The 23937-nt window shown below is 30.5% G+C and overlaps 3 protein-coding genes across 5 annotated transcripts in view; 2 read left to right on the top strand and 1 right to left on the bottom strand.

The window, feature by feature from the left end:
- The window catches only part of LOC107454969 (lysosomal cholesterol signaling protein), a 107243-nt gene extending 95919 nt beyond the window's left edge, over window positions 1–11324 (top strand). For all 3 annotated transcript variants that reach the window (XM_087157198.1, XM_016072342.4, XM_016072345.3), the window contains exons 12-18: window positions 1997–2231; window positions 2959–3031; window positions 3433–3652; window positions 5751–5846; window positions 5931–5995; window positions 6872–7003; window positions 10947–11324. In XM_087157198.1, the coding sequence (XP_087013324.1) occupies window positions 1997–2231; window positions 2959–3031; window positions 3433–3652; window positions 5751–5846; window positions 5931–5995; window positions 6872–7003; window positions 10947–11157 (1032 nt within the window). In that variant the 3' untranslated portion in view covers window positions 11158–11324. The remainder of the gene's footprint in view (window positions 1–1996; window positions 2232–2958; window positions 3032–3432; window positions 3653–5750; window positions 5847–5930; window positions 5996–6871; window positions 7004–10946) is intronic.
- A 586-nt stretch (window positions 11325–11910) lies between these two features.
- LOC122269147 (uncharacterized) lies at window positions 11911–22192 on the bottom strand. The gene is made up of 2 exons (XM_043040946.3): window positions 21950–22192; window positions 11911–13997 (listed from the first exon to the last, which is right to left on the bottom strand). The coding sequence occupies exon 2, from the start codon at window positions 13985–13987 to the stop codon at window positions 12527–12529; it is 1461 nt and encodes a 486-aa protein (XP_042896880.2). The 5' UTR covers window positions 13988–13997; window positions 21950–22192; the 3' UTR covers window positions 11911–12526.
- LOC110283023 (tigger transposable element-derived protein 4) lies at window positions 15976–17457 on the top strand. The gene is made up of 3 exons (XM_071188054.2): window positions 15976–16257; window positions 16312–16886; window positions 17028–17457. Exons 1-3 carry the CDS (start codon window positions 15976–15978, stop codon window positions 17455–17457), a joined length of 1287 nt encoding a protein of 428 aa, XP_071044155.2.
- Window positions 22193–23937: the final 1745 nt, after the last annotated feature.

Below are 23937 nucleotides of genomic sequence, written 5' to 3'. Positions count from 1 at the left end.
ATTAAAATTGATACTTGATACACTTGATACGGTGATTACATGCTTAGATCAATATTTTTACATTTGTGAAACTGAAAATTATATCCGTATGTTGACTCTCTGTCAATTCCTAAATCATCTGTTTCTGTAATTTTCTCCTGTTCTCAATTCAGTAACGAATCTATCATGCTCTGAATTGCAGAACTTGACCACATAATGCCCTAGAACAATTTTAGTTATTTTTTAACTATTCAAAACTTCTTTGTTCAATAAAAGGAGACTTTTAAGTTGAATTTAATGAGGAAACGAAGAAATTCTGGTTAATAAACTAGGAAAACCTTTGCGAAATTCGTTCCTGAAAAAAAAATATAGGTTTCATATTTTATGTTTCGGTTATTTCTGCAGAAAAAAAAAGTTTAGATAAAACAAATTTTTAAAACCGAATTTCGTGAAAAAATGAACAAATTTTTGCATCGAAGATAATAGGTAACAATACATGTTTCGGCCAACCTGTTTTATTATTTCATTACATAAACGGCGATAAACAACCATCTCATTTTTGGGTTTATGGCTATCAATGTTTATCACCATAGCCTTGTTATTTTAAACACATCTTAGAAGACAGAGAAAGACCTGGGAAAATTCGTGGAAGACTTTTTGGTGAAAATAACAATCAACTTCCGTTACGCGGAGAAGAAAACCACTAAAATATCTTACGTCTATTCTAAATCGTGAATTCTAAATCGTGATCCGTCTACCACTGAGGGTTTTTACTATATCAATATGTCTGGGCCGGGATAGCCTGGTCGGTAGGGCGCTGGGCCCATATCCAGGAGGTCGTGGGTTCGATCCTCGCCGGCCGAAGACTCCCCGTGTAGTAAATGGTGACTGATGCACGTTAAATCTGTCGAGTCTCAAAGTCCTCCATGTTCCCACAACAAATCAATACCTCTGGGGGTACTGATCCAGGAGTTTCCTTGTCTTCTGGATTGGTTCAAAATTACAAGGCTACGGAGTTGAACGTAAGTAGTCGTAAACCCATGAAATTGGGTCGGCTGTTCAACGACGGTTATAAAATAAAATATATCAATATGTCTGTTTGAACCCGATGGGGCACCGCTATAATTCGAAACTGCCTCATGAGTCACCACGGCTCAGCTGGAGATATTACAAAACATTGACGATATCTGCAAAGAGCCAAAATTTTCAATTAATTTTTCGAGAGCAGTGGTGGCTTCTTCTCAATCTTCAGTGGTAGACATATATGGGCTAGAGTCCCCTTGCAGTCAGGCTAACCATGGGAGATTTTTGTGGTTTTTCTCTCCATATAACGCAAACGAAGGTTATTTCCATCAAAAAGTTCTCAACGAATTCGAATGTTTCCCAATACTTGATCTAGGAGTTCTCTTGTCTTCTGGATTGGGTTCAAAATTGCAAGGCTACGGAGCTTAACATGGTAGTCGTAAACCCTGAATTGGGTCGGCATTTTAAAACCGGTAATGAATGAAAATAAGAGCCGTGGTGGTTCAAAGGATAGAGTGCTCGCTTTCCAATGACGTGATGTGGGTTAGAATCCTAGCGATTGCTTATTGATGCGAATTCTGTACCTGCCTCGCACCGATTACAGTGATGACGCAAATTATCCTCAGAGGCGAATTTCTCCCAGTACTTGATCCAGGGGTTCCTTCGTCTTCTGAATTGAGTTCAAAATTGTAAGGGTGCGAAGTTGAACATTGGTAGTCGTAAAATCAAAACTGGCTCGACTTTTCAACGATTATGACAAAATAAAAATAAAAAATAACCTTTGGACATATTCACAACCACGAGACATAAACTAAACTGAGCAAATATTTTGAAATCAAATCATCATACTGAAATCAATATCATTTGAAAATCAAACTAACGAATAAATGGTTAACCCAATAAATGGTATCTGGAAAATCAGGCCAACGAATAAATTGTTTTAATTTGATTACTGTGATTCTTTAAACCATCATGCATACATTTTATTATTTAGGCATTTGGATCCATAGTAGTACTTGTTGTTTGTATAACGACAACAACTCTTTGTCTCGTCTTATACTTCCGATCACCTCAAAAAGACATGCCAGAACTTGCTTCGAAATTAAATGTGGAAAGCTTAGGAGCAGAATCCAAAGATATAGTTGCAATTCCTATTGAAAAAGATGTAGAAAAGAACCTCCTTGACGGAGCTGGTATTGCGATTTATAAAATAAAGAAAACAGACTCAGGTAAGTACGCACTATTACTGCCAAAGGATATTATTTCTTATTTTATACACTGTAAGCAAATACATGACCATTCAGAAGATTATTGAATAATTACAAGCTCAAAATTACTCCAAAGAGGGAACCATTTGATACATCAATGCAAACAGCGCAAGAGAAGAAAACTATGGAAAACTCAAATTTTAATTCTTTTTCGTCGAACAAGTCAAACATTTAGCATTCTAAATAATGTTTTTTAGTTATTTTTTTTTCAAGTTAGTAAGATATGTGAAGCTTCTATTTGCAAAGTTTTTTGTCATCCATTCTTAAAATTTTGAGTAATTTACTAAATACGAATAATAATTTGTACACATACGTCCCTAAGGCTGCTAAGTAAACCTTTTAAACTTTTTTTAATATTTCTGTCAGACTTAGTTCTCGATAACACTTAAGTTCATTGATAGAAAGATTTAGCACTTCCACGCAGCCTCTCACACGCATAAATGTGTTCTGCGCAAGCACTGTAAAGAATCGAAATTTTAAATTATTTATATTAAAATCTACGTTATTTATACGTTATTTATTATACGTATATTACCATACATCTAATTACGTTATTCATTAAATTTTCTCTACTTTTCATATTTTTCATAAAAGTCCATTAGGAAATATATCCACATAAATATCAAATTAGAGTGCATATTTGTTTCTTAAAAAATAGGCATTTTATGCTATTTTTATTACATTTTAGTGGATACTGTAATGTCAAGTATTAACAAATTAGAAGAACGACTTCAACCCGATTTTCCTGGCTCAAATGACAGGTAATATTATTTACTTCCTTTATAATTTACTAGAGAACTACTATTGTTTGAAACTATCAATTTAATAATAAATTTTTAAATTCAATTATAAGTTTATAAAATCGCAATCGTAATTAAAGTACCACAACTGGAATAAAAAGGCTATTTGCTTTTTCTTTTTGAGCATTGCAATATAAGTACATGCAATTGTGGCACTGTGCACTAAACGCGGTTAATTCTACACAAAAAAGAACACAAAATGTATCAGTAGTTTCTTTTTTACATGTACCTCGATAATTTTTTCCTCTAAAATTCTTTTACAATAGAAACAGTGGTTTTACATTAATGAAATCTTTTGCTACAAAAATGCATAACTAAACTATAAATGATGATTTATGAAATTTTTTTTTATTTTATCGTAGACTCTCTCAGAGAGTCATCAGTGAAGGAATGAAGAGATCAGAGACATCATTCAGTGAAAAGCATTTACTGTCCTCCACAGATAGTGAGAATTCGACACCAACCTCTTCACCCATCCATACCGTCAGCTGCAAAAAATCACCTTCTGCTAAAGAAGATATCAGCAGATCCCATTTGCGTCATGTAATTCTCCTTATCCTCAACTTGATATCAATGGCAGTGGTAAGTTTACTCTTGAAATTCATTACTAAATTTTCATTATAATTAGGTGAAAATGTGTGTTTAAAGAAGGGGAGTGAAGAAAGAAATCTAGAAAATTGATTTCAACACTAACTGTTTGTATTTACGTTAAAAAAAATAATAAAGATCATTATAGAAAATCCAGATTAAGATGGATTGTAAAAGCGGAGGCAAACTTTCTTTACACCCTAGGGAAAGGAACTGGCTCACTAGTGACAAAAATATAGAAAGTGGTGGAAGAAACTACAAAGGCACAGGCCCAACTAGGGCTCTCTGGCCAATTATGGTGAGTTCGAAGTAATCGACTACTAGGCTAAGCTAAGCGCAGTCGAAATCAAGAAAACTGATTTTAACATTAATTGTTTGTATTAATGTAAAAAAAAAAATCGCTTTCGTGAAAATTCACCAAAGAAAATGCAGATTGAGATGGATTAGGTCAGTGGAGACAAACTTACTTATTATCCAAACTGGCTCGTACTGGACAAAAATAAGACGTGGTGGAAAATAATATAAAGGTAGGCACTGGCCCCCACTGAGTTGTCTGGCCTATTATGAGGAGTAAGAAGCATTTCAAAGAATTATATTTGTGCTGACTGAAATATGAAAGGTCAATAAATAAAATTAAGATAACCAACCTCAATTGTGATACTAATCATTCGCTTGCGGATGTTAGGAAATGGAAAAAATGGTTCATTCACGCAATGAACAAAAACATTTTTTCAACTATTCGATTTTGATCCAATTAAATAAGAATAGTTAAAAGACTTGATAGAGCACCTTTGTTAATTTTAGTAAATTTGGTTAAATTATCTTTAGAATAAAAAGCAAATGTTAAGAATATGTTCATAAAATATAGATAAAAATACATTAAAATTTTCTAGAAATTATAAAGTGGGAGCTCTATGTAAAATTACAGAGAAGTTAAAACGGATAGCTTTTTTGAAAATATAGAAAAATCATAGGAGATTCAATAATCTTATTGAAAAATAGCATGCTGAACTCTGTAAATAATAATCTCCCTGCTTTTAAACGTTAAGGTTTTTCCAGCCCAGAAACTGACATTGACAATATAATAGAATAGAATCCGAACTACTTAGAGATATTGATGTTGAAAGCGAACATTCTATCCAAACCACTCCAAGTAGGCGGCAATAAACTTGAGAAATAAAAATACAATAAGTTAAAACATCTGAAAGCAAGTCCATTTGGAGAAATGCACAGGGAAAAGCCAATATTTTCTGTAACACAGTTCCTGAGAAACTTGTTTATATGCGTTTGAACAAAAATTTACGTAATTAAACAGAAATTCTAATTTTTATTTGTGTACTTTTTCGAAATTTTTTCTACAATGTTAGTTGTAGAATCTATTATCTTTTTATTTTTATATTCAATCCTCGTGCGTTCCTTAATCCTGAAAGTTTATTTATTTATTTCAAATTTTACTTATTATGTTCTTTGATGAAACTCTTGTATTGAGATTTTTATGATTTTAAAAATTTATTCATAATTGTCACATTTTCCCTCTCTTGTTTCGCAATCATTTTCACTTTTAAATATCTTGTTTAATAAAGTATATTTTATAAGTACAATTAAAATAAATGAATGCTTTATTTTGTTTCATTCTCCGAAGTTTTATAAATCAGAGGCCACTGCCCTTTTTTAAATAAAATTCAATGTTTTAATTAGATTTTTGGAGCACTATCATTATTTACGCTATACTATCAAAATATAATTTAATGTTAACTTAGTAGGCAGGTAAATATCTATATTTTCGTGAACTTTCTAACTGCATAACAGGAAGAAAGCTAATTAGCAGTAAAATTGTAATTGTGAACAGGAAGAAAACTAGTATTCAAGAAGTCAATAATAAAAAGATCTTAGATATGTAACATCCTAAAAAGAGACGTTTCAGCTGTTTAATTTTATAGTTGTAATAAATTAACGATCGATTACTTTAAAAAAATGAGACTTTTCTACCCTTGTTTTTATGCGAATGCCTATATTAATACATCGCCGATAAGTTAGATCAAATTAATTATTATTATTTTATTATTAACTATTATTTTATTTTTTCAACCAGGGTCTAACAATCAGTACGTGGAAATTGTCAACAAATCAACCAAATGGACTCTTTGTAGCCATGGAATTTCTGGATGCCGTTTTAAATGTTGGTCAGGTAAGCAACTCGCTATTATTGAAAAACAATATTGATTTTTTAATAGGCTTTTAATGATTTTTAAACTATATCTTTTGTTTATAGGGAGTATTTGTATTTATCGTCTTCATTAAAGATACAAAGTATATCCTAGCACCTATTTCAAAGTGGTAAGCGGTGATTTTTTAAAACTTTATTAATTTCCTGTAATTGGTATCAGGTATTGTTAGAAAATGAAAAAGAAATTTAAATTTTTTCCTTTCAATAGTACAAACACCGTATCAAAAAAAAATTATCAATAATGCTTAAAGGCAGCATTAGATTTTCAGATCGGCTATTTCAGGAACTTTAAAGAATTGCGTTTAAAAAGTTCTCCTGTGAACAAAATTTCTATAGCTATTAATGCTTTTTATAGTAATAAAGTGAACATTCTATTCATCAGATTGATTTCGCACTTGTACGTTAGGTTCCCTACTCTCCCATACTTAAGATTTGAAGCAACTACACATGCTCGCGTTAATTTTAGATGCCGATGATAATACCACGATGGTTGAAACTTTTGGAGTCAGCTTTGGCCTGTAACAGAATGTAGAGTTATAAAAGAAAAAGAAGGATATTAACATAGCTCACCCGTTTGAAAGTTATCATATGCTTAAAAACTTTCTGGTGTGACTATATTTTCTAAACAAGGTTATAAGGCCATTAAAATGACGTCTCATACTTAAAATTCTGAGTAAACGTTCTGCTGATGACCGCAACTTATCAGTAAAAATTTTTATAACTTTGTCACAGAACTAAAGTTTAAAGTCAAATATTTATAAAGGTAGAAATGAAAAGGAGTTTATAACTTATCCTAAACTTTTTTATCAATGAACTTTAGGAGTGCGGCCTATCTGCTAAATATAAAAAAAGAAGAAGAAATTACATTTAATATTATTCATCGGTAAGGAAGATAAAATTATTGATTTTGTAGAAAATTTAATTGTGTACAAAGCTTTATATGGATCATAATTTTTTTTTATTTTACAACTTAATTATAATTTTAGGTTGACGAAAGTCAGGCATGGTTTTTACTCACTAAATGAGGATTCGATAGATGTAGCTATACAGCAACAGTGTCATCAGTTTCGTACTTATCATAGAGACAACTGCAAAAAAGACTTACCAAAATCGATAATGTAAATATAAATATTTTCATATGTTCTTTTATTAATCATGTTCAAGCTGAGGTCAGATTGCCAAAACATTGATTGTTTGACGACCTCAATTATACTAGAGCATTTGCTGGATTATTTATTTTTTTTTTTTTTGAGAAGGGAAAATGAAAAAAAATCAAATGTTTTAAAGATTTATACAAGGTGTTCCGTAAAGACTATCCTTAATATGGATTTTCAGAATCTTTATCAAATATCGAAACAAAATATGTGCACATTGGAAGGTCTCTAATCAATATTTAAGCGAATAAAACGCTATAGAAATTCTATAAATTACAGTAAAGGAAGGACTATGCAATAAACAGCAAGGCAGGATTAATTGGAGATTAAAACCTGAAGGTATTTCTAAAATCGTCCTTCATCTTCTGTCTTGTTGTTCATCACGCATACCTTAATTTACTATAAATTTTTCGTTTTCCGATATTGGTTTTTTCCTTGCTAAATATTGATAAGAGACCCTCAATGAGTACACTTTTCATTTCTAATAAGAATTCTAAAAAATACATACTATAGGTGGGCTTTTTGAAGTATCCTGCATAAATCTCTAAAACAGTGTTTTTCTCCTCTTCCCCCCAAAAAATTTATAGTTAAAGTCTTCAAAGAGTCAATATTTTGCCACATAAGCTTGTGAAAACTTTCGCAAACCATCATCTTTCTGCAATATGCCTCATTTATTGAAAAATCTCATTCATTTTCTAATCAGCTTGACAATTTTCAGGCATATCGCACTCAATCCATTTACCTTTGAGCTATATATAGAATGAACTATCCATTGCTCATTTAGCCTTAACCGTTTGCAGCGAGCTCCAACCGTTTCAAACATTTACAATGAGCCTTGAGTTATTTCCTTGAGCTTGCTCTAAGGAAATCAAACAAAAGAAATATGTTCAAATTAAAACTAGCTTTAAATTACATCTTTTTACAAAACAGACAACAAAATTAGAAAAAGAAAAGAATTCTGCACTATCGAGTGTTTAAATTAATGTTTTTAAGTGAAAGGTTTCATTAAAAAAAAGTGCTATTTCGAAAATTTAAGAATTCTTTGAGAAAGATTGTCTATCTTTTTGTCTAATTTAATCATACAATATTGATTTATTTTGTCCATTCATTAACTGGTTTTCTGACGATCTTGAAGGTTATCTAAGACGCACATCTCGCTCTGGCGAGAAGTCAGTAGTGAACGAGCTAAAGTTCTCAATTCTTAGAGTGAAATTCTTGAATTAAGTGATTGTTTTTGTATGTTTTCAAGGGCATTTGAGCATTTTGGAAACTAACATTCAATGACGAAAAGTAGAAAAAGCCTTTCTTTTGGTAGTTTATTAATACGCCAAGAGTAAGAACATTAAGACAAGATCAGTTCAAATGAGTGTTGGTAATATAGATTTCGCCAATTAGAAGCTTGCTTACAGATTTTTTCCCCATACTCTTGTGTTGTAACTTATACCACTTGCCAATACCAGCAAGCCTGCTTGAAACCAAGCGATTTTTTAAGATAGTGGGCGCCACCTATGGGAGAATACGACTTCAGCCACACACACGTCACAGCCCGCAATAGAGGGTGGATCAATTCATACATCCACAGATTAAAATTTTGACCTGAACCAGAGAACGATCAATCTCCTATTCAGTACCTCTAGAAACGTATTGATTTGTTATGGGAACTCGGAGAACTTTGTGACCCTGACGAATTTAACGTGCACCAGCCACTATTTCATACACGGGGATGTTTCAGCCGGATGGGTTCAAAATTTCGTTCTCACGAACAAGAGTCTATCGTTCTACCAACCAGGCAACCAAGGTCCATACATATTCTTGTAAGTTAATATCTTGGGTTTATTCACCATACATATATATTCAAAGAGCTAACTGAGTACAAAGCTCATAGCAAAAAGCCAATACAAACTAAGGCTGTTGGTATTAAGTCTAAAAATTATCAAGCTGATTAAAAAGACTACTTTTCCAGTTCAGCTGATACATTGCAAAGAGCCGGATTTTTCAATTAGTTTACGACATTTTACCTTTTCTTTCTTAGTGGCACGATATCCCTGATCTTCTCGATATTTTCCTTGCGTCTTTCCGTTTGGCCTCTATCCTCCAATTTTTAATTTTCAGAATGTGTATTTAATTTTTCATCTTCGCCATAAGCCGTTCACTTGATTACCACATAAATACGTTTTAGGATTTATATCTTGAAAATTGCCAACGCCTTCTCACCTTTCGAGGTTAATGCCCATGCCTCAAATGCATATAATAACATATCTTATAAGTATATTTTACTAAAGATAATTTAGTTTTTATTCTTAGTAAGCTTGACTTTAAATTTTTGAGACAGTAAAAATTTCTATTTGCATTTGTGATACATTCCTAAGCTAAGATAATTGCTGTATTTCATTCCTTTTCCTCAATAAGTGAAACTAAATACTGTATGAATAATTTTTTATTTCGCTCAATTAGATAATAAATAAGCGATTGATTTCACAAACGAGAGAGATTACTCAAGCGACTCAAATAATAATAATTATTAATTTTTTAATATTACTACGTTCCATTTTTATTAACTCGCTTTCTGCTCGAAGTGGTCGAATCTTGCAACAAAAATTTCGACCACTTTCCGCAAGCTAATGCATTCAGTTTTACTAGAACTTCATACCTGATGGCAATGTTTCCTGACCGCTACAAGCAGAATTTTTCATCACTTTTATTAATAAATAGAATTTGTCTTCAATCAAAATTCCAAACACTTTCCCTGCATTTAGAGTTATCCAATCCAACCAAACCTCTCTCAGTATTTCACCATAATAGGAAATGTTGATACTGACTAATTTTTAACAGTGACCACTTTTTAAAATTTACGGCCACTTTCTTAAAAATCGAACAATTTAAAAGATAAATGAAATTGTTGACATTAATTATGTCATTCTTTAGAAGCATTTATTAAAATATTGTTAACTTAACTACAAGATTCATTTCTAAAACAAAGAAACATTTTAATAAACAAGTTCGAAATTTTTTTAAAATATTCATCATAATTCCATATTCATTAAATAATAATAATAAAATGCTCATAGAGTGCATTTTCGACGAAAAAAGAGACGATCCAAAGACAATCTTTTAGTCACCAATTTTTATATTTAGTCGTGACCATTAATTTTGCCCGATATTATCGAATAAGGAAATTCGCCATAGATTAAATTTTCAACAACTGCTTGACTACATGGAGTGCTTATAATTTAACTTAAGTTCTGAGCTGGGTGGCATAGGTAACAAAAATAAAAGGTAACATAAAACAGAAAAAAAAATAAAGTGAGAAAAAAGCAGCAACAAAAAAAGTACTTAAAACTACGATAACTTTCGAACAAATTAGAATTACGAGAAATCTATTAACATAAACTGAATAGTTATAATATGAGTCTTAAAGCATTAAGATTACCATTAGAAAAACCAATGAAAAGTTCCAATAGATTTTGCAAAATTTTTTAAAAATAAAACAGTTTGACACTTTTTGACACATCATGTCAAAAACCCAACCCTGATTATAGTAGGTATTTTTTCCTACAAGTTTATCAGTAAATAATTCTCAAATTAATTACCGAATGTTAAACTTTTATTTCATTGTAATTCTTGTACATTTTTCAATACATCTTAGCAATTTCAACTTTTTAAATCTAGTAGTTTTTACCTAGAAAATCAAAATGTAACATTAAATTAAACACTCAAAACAGCGACTGCGGTCCTACGATTTTTTAACATAAATAATTAGAAGAGCTAACTTTAGCAATGATTTTAAGAAATATTATAAATATTTTTAAAAAAAAGAGAAAAAAAGTGGTATTTTTCTTCAAAAAAGAAAAATGTTTCCCTTCACATTATAAATATAAATAACAAACTGAAACTTTTCTTTTTTCAGAAAAAATGATGTAATTCATAAAAACTGCTTCACCGGAACAGAATTTGTAGATTGGCTGAATAAAGTCGGCTTGGCAAGTCATCGAACAGCAGCAGAAAATTATGGACAACGATTGTATCGAGGAGGAGTGCTTTCAAGCGTCGACGGTGCTGTGCAATTTCACGATAATAGCGGATATTTATATACTTTAGAGGAGTGCTGTCCAAAGTAAATTAGACTTTTCTTGTCACACATCATCAATAAATCATTTGTAAATATCTTTCTCACAATGTATCTCAAATGTTTAAGTCATAGTATTTGAGCTTAATGTATGTATTGTGGAGTTATTTCCACACAAAGTGTAGCTATTCTGTATGAAATAAAACTAATTAAAAATTTCTTTTTTCTTTTCTTAAATTTAAACCCATAATAAAGGTTGGCAATTTATATGAACAAAGCAGGAATAGTTGTTTGCATAAATTGTCGACCATAAAGTGTTATAATCTGCTTTCCAAACTTATACACCATATTCTGAGCTAAAATAAAATCTTGCAATAACATAAAACGTAACAAGTGATATTAGTTATCATATCCATGGAATACTGACAGATTTAACAAAATTAATTTGAACTGGACCAGGCACAAGATTGCATAAAAGAAAAAGGGAGAATTTATGTTAAATAAAAATATTAAAAGAATGCTTATTAATGAAAATTTTCTCACAATTTTATTATTCTTTAAAAATTATGAATAAAACGTGCTTTTTATTCATAATGATTTATAGCATAATGATTTAAAAAAATTAGAAACTATACTTATGGTCATGATTAAAATATAAATGTTTAGCAGCAAAATCTATACCTTCAACATAATTTAATAAAAATTTTGCCTTTTTTACTAGTTAAAAATTCATCCATAACCAGATAACGAAAGAAAATTAATTTAGTTAAACAAATAAGTTTTAATGAAAAAAAAATTAAACACGTTAGGAATCAAAAATAAATGTTTTATTGTAATTGGAGAATTATTTTTTTATTACATTTCAAGAATTATTATTATAAGCACATAAAGTGACATATTATAAACATGAAATACTATAAATAGGGAAAACTAACAACCCTTTTAAAAATCAAATATTCTAAGTGTGAAATATTAGGTACAGTATTAAATAAGGAGGCAGTGACCGTTAAATGAAAAATTGAGACAAGCTTGAAATGTAGTTACAGATATGATAAAAAAATTTGCCCACTTGGTAGCAGCTGCAATAATAACCAAGCAACTGTCTAATCCTTTCATTCTATTTCGTATGAAATATTATTCTATTTCTGAAAATTGTGTGTAATGGAACAGCTGATCTCAAAGAGTCACTGCTGGTGTTACTATTCTTATAATACTATTTGTAAACTTTAACAAATCACAGGGAAGTAATTAAATTAAAATATCTTGGTAAACTTTTTGCAACTAGTATAACAGTAAAATATAAATGTTCAAACAACTGTGGAGAAATACATTTCAGATTTATTAAATAAACTGTGTGAATAAGAATAACTTCTATTCCATTATTTATTGACTGTACCTAATATAAATGGTGCAGGTTCAAATCATTCCTCAGACATTAATAAAATATGGGGATTAATTTCATGCACAATGTTTGCAGCATCTTCAAAATCAATTAAGGTGGAACTAAACTGAAAAAATTCTAAGGAACTTAAAGAGGAGATTAAATTTCTAATTCCATTTTCAGTTAGGCTACATTCAAATAGAAGAGCCTCTACTAGTTTAGATAGGTTATTTTTTGCGAGTATTTTATTTAAAGTATGATCACAGAGATTTCTCGCACCATCAATTCTCAAATGTTTCAACTCAGTGCAACTTGAAAGGAGCATTATGAGAGTCTCCTTGTGGCAATAAAAATCAGGATCCAATAATTCAATGTACAGAGATGTGAGATACTGAAGACATACAGTAGGGCGCTCGTAACTTTGTATCTCGTTAAAAAACTCAACTTTAAGAATTTCAAGCTGGGTGCAATATTTAGCAATTACTGCCCAATCAACATAATAGAAATTTATTACATGAAGTTTTTTCAAATTTACACCAATCTTCTCAAGTAAAAGTTGGACACCGAGTTGAAAATTTCCTCCATTTGGTTCTTCCCACTGAACTAATAAAGAATTTAGGTTTTTAAAATCACTTAAAGCAAAAATTGCTTCATTATCATTTGCTAAAACATCAATTTCCTTCATTTCTGGGCATGTTAAAGTTGCAATATGCATTGCAACTGAGCTAACAGCACCATTATCGAAATATGGATTTCCCAAGTAACAACGCTGCAACTTATACTGAGTTGTAAGACTGCCATCGTATAGCTCCTCGATATGCAAAAACTCTAAAGGCCGGGATATGTCGGCTTTTATGTAAACTAACTCTTTGCAGTACTTAAGCACAGGAACAAGATCACAAAAAGGAACTGGATTTCTATAATCTTCAAAAACAGATAGAGACTTAAGTGAATGATTCGGTTCATAATAACCACAATTTAAAAGAAAGCTGCAAACTGGCTTTTCACTAACAAAATTTAAGTTCAAGAACTTCAATTTATCACATCGGTTAATTACTTCCACATTGAACCGAATGCACGATTCCAGAGACTCTATTTGAGGAGAAATTCCCAAAAGGCACTCAAGAGCATTTCCGGGTTTAAAAACTTTAGCATTAGCAGAATACGGATCAGTGCAATTTACATTTCTGAAAGTTAATGTCTTTAAATTCTGACAAGCAACTGAGAGAGACATCAATATCGAAATCAGCTCCTCGGTACTCAGCAGAATATCATCGAGCACAAGGCGCTCGAGACGCCCACTAGTGAGAAGACAGTACAAGTCAGTAACTTTCACACCATTGGGAGTTGAAATTTGTATAACAGTTGAAGTTATTTCATTAATGATTTCAGGTGGTAAAAAAGAGAATGGATTATCATCTTGACTGCCACTGGAAATACTCCAATAACCTTTCTTTATAAGTGTTGCAATTTTCCAAATACATGTGCGGTATAATGACATTGTTCAGAATCTAAAAAGAATTAACAGTATTTAAAGTATTTCATAATAGTTTATACATTAATTAACAAACACTTGAAGAGGTAGAAATAAAAAAATCAACGAATTCCAGTGAAAAAATAACGAAATTTCATATTTAAATTTACCAAATTCTGCCTACTTCTCCGAGGAAAAGTATTATGCCTTGAGATTCTTGCAACTTGAGATATCGATAACTTCTAATGGCAACATTGGTATTATTTTTATTTATAGATGACATTAATCAATAGATGATATATAGCAAAAGTTGGCAACCAAAGTAAGAATTTAGTACACAAAGAAATACTGTACAGTAAGACCCCGCTTAACGCTGTTCCTGTTTAGCGCTCTTTTATTTCAACCCGGGGATTCCCCCAAATATGTACATAACATATCCGAAACAGTGTAGTTGTGTTTCTTGTTTGGTGCGATGCTGTACAGACGCATTTTTATCATTTGAAACATTTGTTGACATCATTGTAAGTACATATAAATTTATATAATACTATAACGATTAATACAGTGACAAATATTATGATCTTTAGTTTTTATCATGGGTGATAATGAAAAACAAGAAAAGAAAGCAACCAGAAAAAGCTTTTCACTGAAAACTAAAATGCAAGTGGTTAGAAGATTAGATTCTGGTGAACGTCAATCTCAAATTAGTGCTGTATTGAATTTGGCAACTTCAACAATAAGGACAATTCTTAAGAATAAAGAAAAGATACTTTCATCGGCAACTGCAACTACGTCAAGCTCTGCAACTTTCATCGTCAAGCTCTGCAACTAGCAAAAAGAACTTTCGATGGCGTTTGTGAAAGGAGTTTGACCACTATAACTGAAATTATGGACCAATTTTTTGAAAATGATCCAAATTTTGACAGGAGTTCAAAAGCAAGACGGAGTGTTATAGATGTTTTATCCACTTATCAACAACTTCTAACAGAAGGCAAAAGGAAAACACAAACTACATTAGATGCCTTCTTGACAAAAAGGAAACACAAAATAGACTGAATGATCTGACTGACTTAGAATTTTATTTGTTTTTATAAGTATGTATATGAATTTATATTGTTTTCATTTTTGTAAGAAATAAATGTTTGGTTTTATTTTTATTAGAAAAAGCATAATTTTTAAATTTAATACCTAACCAATTTTCTATCCATCTTCCCCATACCCCATTATTTACAGGTTAAGATAGCCTCGTTTAGCACTGTTTCGCATTACGCTCTACTTTGACGGAACATATCCAATGCGTTAGACGGGGTCTTACTGTATTTCGTTCAAAATTTTACATTTTCAGACATCAATTTTTATCCTACTTTTTTTGTGCATTTGTAGTTAATCTCTGTATTATTTAACCTCATAGATCTTGATAAATAAATTTGTGCAATCCTGTGTAGGCACAGCAAGTAGCAATTTATTTAAAATACTGGTAGAGGGATGAGAAAAATAATAAAACTTCTACAAATACAGTAAAACCTCATTAAGTCGTCACCCTGATAAGTCGTCACTCCACTTAAGTCGTCATTTTCCTGTGGTCCCGACTAAGCCTCATAGACAATAATGTAAAATAACCCTCTTTTACCCGTCATCGAATTTAACTCTACTCCGGATAACTCGTCACCCCCAAAAAATGGCAAACCTATCTTTTTTCGCACTTTTGTATACTGTTATCTTTTTTCGTACTGTTATCTTTTCAAACCCGCCCCTTTCACTTTAAGTATCTGGGGGAATTTCTGACCACCCACAATGTTCGCTCTACAGCTGTGAGCATTCCTTTCCTTTTAGGGGATTCTTGGAATTTTGCATGCCAATCGTTCAAAGTTCTCACTTCTTGCTCCGACTCAGTCGAGTGTAGACGTTTTTCTTTATTGTACGTACTTCAGTGGGACTTCATTTCATAGTGAGTAAGCCCCACTATAAGGGCCATTTTATTTTCTTACAAAATTGTGATTTGATTACGTTTCAAAATGCCGGGAAAACGAAAACTTACCTCGTTATCTCTTAAAGAAAAAAAGGATTTAATTGCACTTTTTGAAAAGTCAAATGTTTCGAAAACAGCTTTTGCCAAAGAACACAATATTCCGAGAACTACCTTAAGTGATATTCTATCGTCAAAGCAAACCATTGAGGAAGCAGACTGCAAAGACGAGATCAAGGAGATTTTAGTTCGATGGTTAAAGCATGCAAGATCGCAAAATGTGCCTATTTCTTCTGTCATTCTTAAAGAAAAAGCGATGGAAATTACTAAGGTGTTGAACATAGAAGATTTCCATTGATGCAATGGTTGGCTTGAGCATTTCAAGGACAGAAATAGTCTTTCTTTTAAAACGATTTGTGGGGAAGCTGCAGCTGTTGATGGTGATGCTATAGAAAATTGGAGGAATAGTGTTCTCAAGGACATTTTATCCAGGTTTGATGCCTCGAATGTTTTTAATCTAGATGAAACGGGCTTATTTTATCGTCTTTTGCCTGATAAAACTCTATCGTTTAAGGGCGAAAAATGCATCACTGGAAAAGCCAGCAAGCAACGTCTAACACTTTTGCTGGGAGCGAATATGAATGGAAATGAAAAGCTTAAACCACTAGTGATAGGCAAGAGTAAAAGGCCACGCTGTTTTAAAAACGTTAAATCTCTGCCAGTTGAATATGAAGCAAATTCAAATGCATGGATGACTACAACGATTTGGGAACGGCATATCCGTAAATTGGATTCCCAGTTTTCGCGCCAAAAGAGAAAAGTTTCAATTATTGTCGATAATTGCACAGCCCATAGTCAGCCCGAAAGCTTAAAAGCTATTGAAATCGTTTTCCTTCCTCCAAATGTTACTGCACTTCTTCAGCCATTACATCAAGGGATAATTCGGGACTTCAAAAGAAAGTACAAAAAAATGCTAGTAAAAGACCTGATAAAAGCATTGGATTAAAATGAAAAGTTTGAAGTTTCCGTTTTAGACGCGATCAATTATGTGCATAGAAGTTGGAGCTCAGTTTCTACGCAAACTGTTTTTAATTGCTTCAGACACGCGGGATTTGTAGCCGATGCAGAATCCGAAGATATCCTCTGTGAAGAAGTCGACCCCGAGCTCTTAGAAAATTTGCTGCAAGTTGTTAATGAAAAAGGTTGCAGTGTCAATGACGTAAATGCATTTGTCGATATTGACAATGACATCACTATTTGTTCACAAGCGACTGTAAAAGATTTAACTTCAGAATTTTTAGATGAAAAACAACACAGTTCCAGCAAGGATAGTGAGAATTCGTGTGGAATTCCGCCCAGCAAGACTGAAACATTAGAAGCCTTAGAGAAAATTAGACGATATTTAACATCAATTGAAGGCACAACAGAGGAAGATTTCAAGGCGCTGATGATATTGGAAAAGAAGTTTAACAGCAATCAACAATTCCTGCATCAATCCACTATGTTAAGCTATTTTAATGATCAGAAATAAAAATAAAAAGTGGTAACTATACAAAAGTATTTGTATTCCTTTTCTACACATTTATTTGCATGTGTATTACATTCTAAAAATCTAATTTTTCTCAACGAATCCTACTGCAGTCCATTAAAAAAGTTCATTTTTTTTTTTTTGTTTTTTTAAAGAAATTTCTAACTCCACTTAAGTCGTCGAAAATGTTCGGTCCCTTGAGTGACGACATAACGAGGTTTTACTGTATAACTGACAAATATCTAACATTACGCGGCTTACAATTTCTCGGACCAACAAGCAAAAAAATGCACTTGCAAAAAAGTTTTTATATCTGAATCGGTTGAGGAAACAGTTAATAAAGTACTTAGATCGCTAACAGTGAAACATATCTATAGTGAATGTTTCAAAGGAAGGAGGGTATAAAAAATAATTAGGATAATAATAATAAGCCAAACATAATCTTTAAGATTTTTCATTTAACAGATCAGGAACACAGAAACTGCCTGGATGAGCTTTAAGACTGAGAAATAGTTTATCTTTGTTATAATGTACAATAATAGTTTACAAGAGGAATAATTAATAAAACTAAAATTATATTTATAAATAAAAAACATAAGAACAACATATATAAGTACGTATAAAATAAATTCAGCATGTTTTGTTACATTAAAATTAACAACCATAACTTTTAAAAATATTGGAAGATTTCTTTCAGTAACCAAATAAATATTTATTTCCACACGGGAAAAAATTGAGATTTGTCTCCAAATGAACCATTTACCAAGGTCATAAAGGTTACTAAAAATAAGAGGTACTTAACAGTTATTTCAGAATTATAACAAAAAGGGGAGAATGAAAATTCATTGTTTATTAGCCTTTAAAGTGAAGGAAAATAACCGAAAAATTAGTATTGAGAAAAAAGGCACAGTTATCAATGTAATAACCAAAATAAATGATTTTTAAAATCATAATAACTTCTGTAGGATTTGACATAGAAACAAAACTGAAACAGTTTCAGAAACAGAAAGTTCATACTTTTACATTACAAATAAAACAAAAAAAAAGATAGTTTGGTCATAATTGGCTTAAAAAAGGTAGTTGGGTATAAATCTAATAGATCTACTTATAGTATCACAGTTCTCTTCTGGGTTAGGTCATTTCTTTCCAGACAATGAGCTAGAAGTGTAAAACAGAAAACTTTCACTTAGTGTAATTTCTTAAAAATTAATTTTATGAAATTTTTTTTTGCAAAATTTATTGGGTTGCTTGATTCTTTTAATTGTTTTTTTAACATCTTTTGGTTAAGGTTAGAAAGCTCCGCCACCTGCTTGCAAACCCGCAACAATTGCTACACAACCTAGTACTACTCTCTTTGAGAACTAGGATTGGATAGATAAACAAATTAACAAAATTGAATAATTAATCACAAATTTCTTTCATGAAAGTACTTTTAAGTTTTTCTACAATTTAGCCATTGCAAATGAGGAATCGTAAGAATGAATGACTTGTTAAAAATTTATTGTATAGGAAGGATTATTGAGCAAAAGTTCTTTCAACACTCCATTACTATCAAATATGGCAATCTCAAATATGCTGTGATGATAACAAGTGTTTTTCAAAGTCATGCCTAACGAGAATTGACAGTGGATCACAATTTAAACATACTTCAGTGAGTATTCCATTGATGAAGAAAATATGTCCTCTGATAAGGAATCTGAGATATTCATTTTTATGGTATATGCAAAATTTTTTTGACCAGCATTTTACCACCATAAATTCATTTCCTCATAATTATTTCTCTGCAAATTTATACAGCTTTGATATTTTAGCTCTAGGATGTAGATGATAGTGAAAATAGCATTTATACCGATAACTTTCCATGCCAATTTAAACAGAATTGCAAAATTATAATCCTTAGAATAAAAACAGTTAAAAATAAGTAATGAAAGTATTGAATTTTTATACTATAGAGAGGCATTTTTAAATATCGGCAATTAAAAATGTATTTTTATTATCTTAATCTTTTGCATTAAAATATGAACTTTTCTCTCCTTCTCTTTTTACAGATATTTTTAATATTTAATGTATTTTTGTGTACGTGCAAAATATTGTGTTCTTCTATTTATTTTATGTTAAAAGTGAGGTGATTTTGTTTCATTTTTTGTAATCTTTTCTGCTCAAATATTTTTCAATTATAACTAAATATTAGTAGTTAATTAATATAATTCTTATAACTATGTATTAGTATTATATTTGTCATTTCAATACACATGAAATAAAATTTGAATCAATGTGTAACCGTGTAAATGTGTATAATAAACGTATTTTCTCTTCTTTTTTTTTATTATCAGAAATTACTTTAAGTTTGAAATGTATACTTCGAATTCGAAATCCTATCTTTCAAGCAATTAATGACATTTTTTTATTTCTGTCCTAGTGATTTTTTTTGGTTCCAGTTTCTTGAAACTTTTTTTTTAATTTACTTTTTAAATTTAGTTAAAATAAATCTTACACAGCAGAATGACAAATCCCTACTAAGAACTGCATAGTGGTTTTCTTTTAAAATACTAATACCATGGATTAAGAACAATGCTGTTAAAGACAACAGGTAAAAACATGGAGATACACGAGTCCCTCAAGGTGAATGTCAAGAGGGAACCAAATAGCAACAACCATGGGTGCAAGTTGGAAAAAAGGCCAAGACTGAAAATTTTTTGACTGAAATACCTAACATACACAATACCCCCTTGACATATGCAAACTATCTAAGAAAGCTTTACCATAATACATCAAGATTAAATACTGTACAAAAAATATTTATTCATCTGTCTTTTGATAAAATAACAACAGGACATAAGAAAATAGACCAATAACGTAGACCTAAAAAATATTTTTATGGACAGAAAAAATTTTTTCCGATTTCCGTCTTCGAGTCAGTCTTGTTTCCGTCTTACTTCCGTCCGCGGACATTTTCGAAAGACGGAAATCCGTCCTGGGGACGGAAGACTTGCACCCATGGCAACAACTCATGTATTAGTTTGCTTATGTACCATTTTAGACAGCATCAAGAGTTTGTGAACGTTTTAATACTGCCGATTTGCACATTCTTTCTACATAAGTTCTGAATTTAAAGTTGCTGCATATATATTGAAATTTTATAATTGGCAAAATAATTGGTTTTAACCAATTATTTTAACAATTTAAACATGAGTTATGCAAATAATTGGTGAAAACCAATGATTTACATTTATTTAACTCTAGTAACATTTGAATAAATCTACTAGTTTAGCAATAGTAAGAAAATATAATTATATAGGTATTTTTATGTAAGACTTATAATACTTCATCAATCTGTTTATTAATTTATAAAAGCAATCTGAGAAAATCAATCAAACTGACTGCATCTGATTACAGAAAATCTTTAAGATTTTATTAGAGCATCCTTCTAAAGAATTACACTTGTACCCAAGTTCTAACATTTAAAACATTAATAAAAATAATAAAAAAACCGCTTTAAACAAAATAATACACGTTTTGGTAATATTTTTTTGTGAAAAAGCAGATTTTTTTAATTAAACAATAACACAAACAAAAGTATTAAAAAAATCAAGTCATAATCAGTGTTTTCACTACAGCGCGAGAAAGCGAGAATCTCGCATATTTTTTTCTGTTCTCACATTAAAAAATTATTACCGCGAGAAATTCGCGCATTCTATAAATTAATTTCAAAATTCGCGAATTTCTCGCATTTTGGAAAAGGCTTCGAATTACGCCATTTAGAATAAAATCTGCTTCACTTTTCTTCCTTGATATTTCATTATTTTCAACATCTGCCTCGTTATCTAGCTTCCCTATTTACCAGTATTGTTCAGAACCTTTTCCAACAACAGAACACAACCCCTTTCAGAACACATTTCTCTGCAACCACGTGCTTACCATAAGGTTTCTTCATGTAAGACGTTCAAATTTTTAATGCACTAATGTAAGATGGAAAAATACCTTGTAAAGGCAAAATCTTCTATGATGATGCAGCAAAAATATTCCATGCTTTAAAAAATAGAAGACGTTAAAAATGTGTTATAATTAAAAAAATGATTTTTTTTCCCAAGAGTTTTTGTGGTTTTTTTAATTTTTAGAAATCTCACTTAACTTTTTGAAATCTCACCCTGTTTCTGAGAAAGGGTGAGAAATTCTCACCCATTTTTTTTCTATGATGAAAACACTGCATAATACACAATTATTTATTTAAATTGAGCTTGCTTTATACTCAAAATTATAATTATTTACTTTCATTTAAGACAAAGAGTAGCTATATTCTGTTTTACATTATACACATTATAGAAAATTCATTTTAATGCATAAAAATGTAACTAAACATTTCAAGCCTTCAGTTGGTTTTAATGTCAGTTGAAATGTTAAAGATCATGGATTAAAAACTATAGATGAAAACTCATGGTACATACAGTAAATTTTAAAGTAGATCATTTAACAAGATTTTATAAACACTCGTTACCTGAAAATTTTTAGACAGCTTAGAGAAGTTTAATTTGCATCTCTTGGTTGAGGTTTATAACCTATCCTAGCATGAAGCATTGCTTGCTTGTCCATTAGAATCACCCCTTTAGATGTATCTGCTTCATTTTGTTTAGCCATCAAATCCTTTGAATCAGCTGAGTTTTTAATATGGTCAAACTCTTGAAGGTCTTCCACTTTCAGCTCTAACCTTGTTGGCTTACGTCGGAACATTTTAGGGCACCTGCAATTTTTTTAAGAAATACTTTACTTTCTTAAAATCAAACTTTCAACAATAAATGTTTAAAAAAGACAAAGAAACAATGTATTAAAAAACTATGAATTATAGACACTAATTTCTGAAAATATACTATGGAAATAAAACATAAATATTCTAGAATACAAAAATAAATCTTAAAAACTATAGCAGAGTCAAGATGTCACAGACAAATAGATAAATGAAATTATTCTAGAGCATAACACTAATAAAGAATTATTAAGATCAACGATTTATAATTTTTCAAATAAATTATCATGTTTATAAACAGTAATTCCACTAGATCTTTGAAACTACAATCATTAAAATCCAGTATTTCCCCTTTCTTATTATTATTAAGAAGAAAAAAAAAAACGGGACTTTATTTTAAGTAATATAGATTTTAAAGACATAGGTAAAAATTACATCACTGAAAACTGAATACTATTTTATTATTTGCACTTGACACAATTTTTAAAATAAAGGAATACTATATGGCATTTTTAGTGTAGCTTTAGATTAACAATGAATAATTTGAAATAATTTATGATTAGGAAAAAAATGTGATTTGTAATTGATTTCGTAATGTTTCAACAACGAATTAAAACCACAATTTTTACATTAATTTTTCTAAAAAAAAATCAAAATTAGATGATCTATTTAATACATAATAAGAGAAAGATTTTCTTTTTGATATGGAATAATTAGTAAATACGTATTGTAAAATGACACTGTGCAAAAGGTAGGATAAAACAAACATATCACTGAAAACTAAACCATATGTACATAACTTTTATTTGCCCATAAAAGAATTTTAAAAATGCATATAACAGTAGGCAACTTAACATTAACAACAAATAATTTGAAATGATCTTCTTCCCAAAAAGTAATATAATCAGGAATAAGATTGTTTTTAATAAGTTTGAGTTTCTTTTTAATTTCTGTAAAAAAAAAAAATTCCTCGTAAGTACGGAACGAAAATTATAAACTTGATAGTAGCAGTTGTTTCCTTTGTTTAATTCTGGGTAAACCTATTTATTAGAACTAAAGGAGAGAAATATGTCTTTCTTTTATTGACTGGATATATTTGACTCCTTATTTTTCAGTGACAACAGCCTTTTAAATCCTTATAATTGCTTTAAATTTGTTTTCACATTCTGTTCTATGAATTAATACTTATCTTTTTCATTCCCTCTCTCTCTCTCTTTCCACCCCTTAACAACAGAAACTTCTATTGATTTACAACAAAATGAGAAAAAAAGATAATTCCAAACACATTTAAAATAGAGAAAAACTATTCAGACAGTAAAATGTATTACTTAAAACAAATATTATGTAGGAAATAGCTTGAAATCTAAAATTATTTTTAAAATTTCAAAAATAAAGAAATAAAAACAAATTTTTTAAAAACCCACTTAAACACTGATAAATTAAAAATCTAAAGTTATAATTGACATTTTAGGTTTTCAAAAATTATGAAATGCTACATGTAATAAAATAAAAGTGCACTTTGAACAATGTTTAAAAAAAATAAATAAATAATAGTTGAAAAAAAAATTTCAAAGATAAATTATCTGTGAAATATTGGGAGGTCAATAAATTTTTTAATTATTAGGATTGATCAAATATCAGTATATTAAGATATAGGACAGGAAGTAAATTGATGCTCAGAATTATTCTCATTCTTTCATTTGTTATAAATCCAGAAAGAAAAAAGAAATTTAGAACCATTT

The sequence above is a fragment of the Parasteatoda tepidariorum genome, chromosome 2 (assembly GCF_982258835.1).
Source record: "Parasteatoda tepidariorum strain Cologne lab strain chromosome 2, Ptep-v5.0, whole genome shotgun sequence".
Lineage (NCBI taxonomy): Eukaryota > Metazoa > Arthropoda > Arachnida > Araneae > Theridiidae > Parasteatoda > Parasteatoda tepidariorum.
Note: the sequence above shows the minus strand (reverse complement) of the source record. Positions and strands in the feature narration are given on the sequence as shown.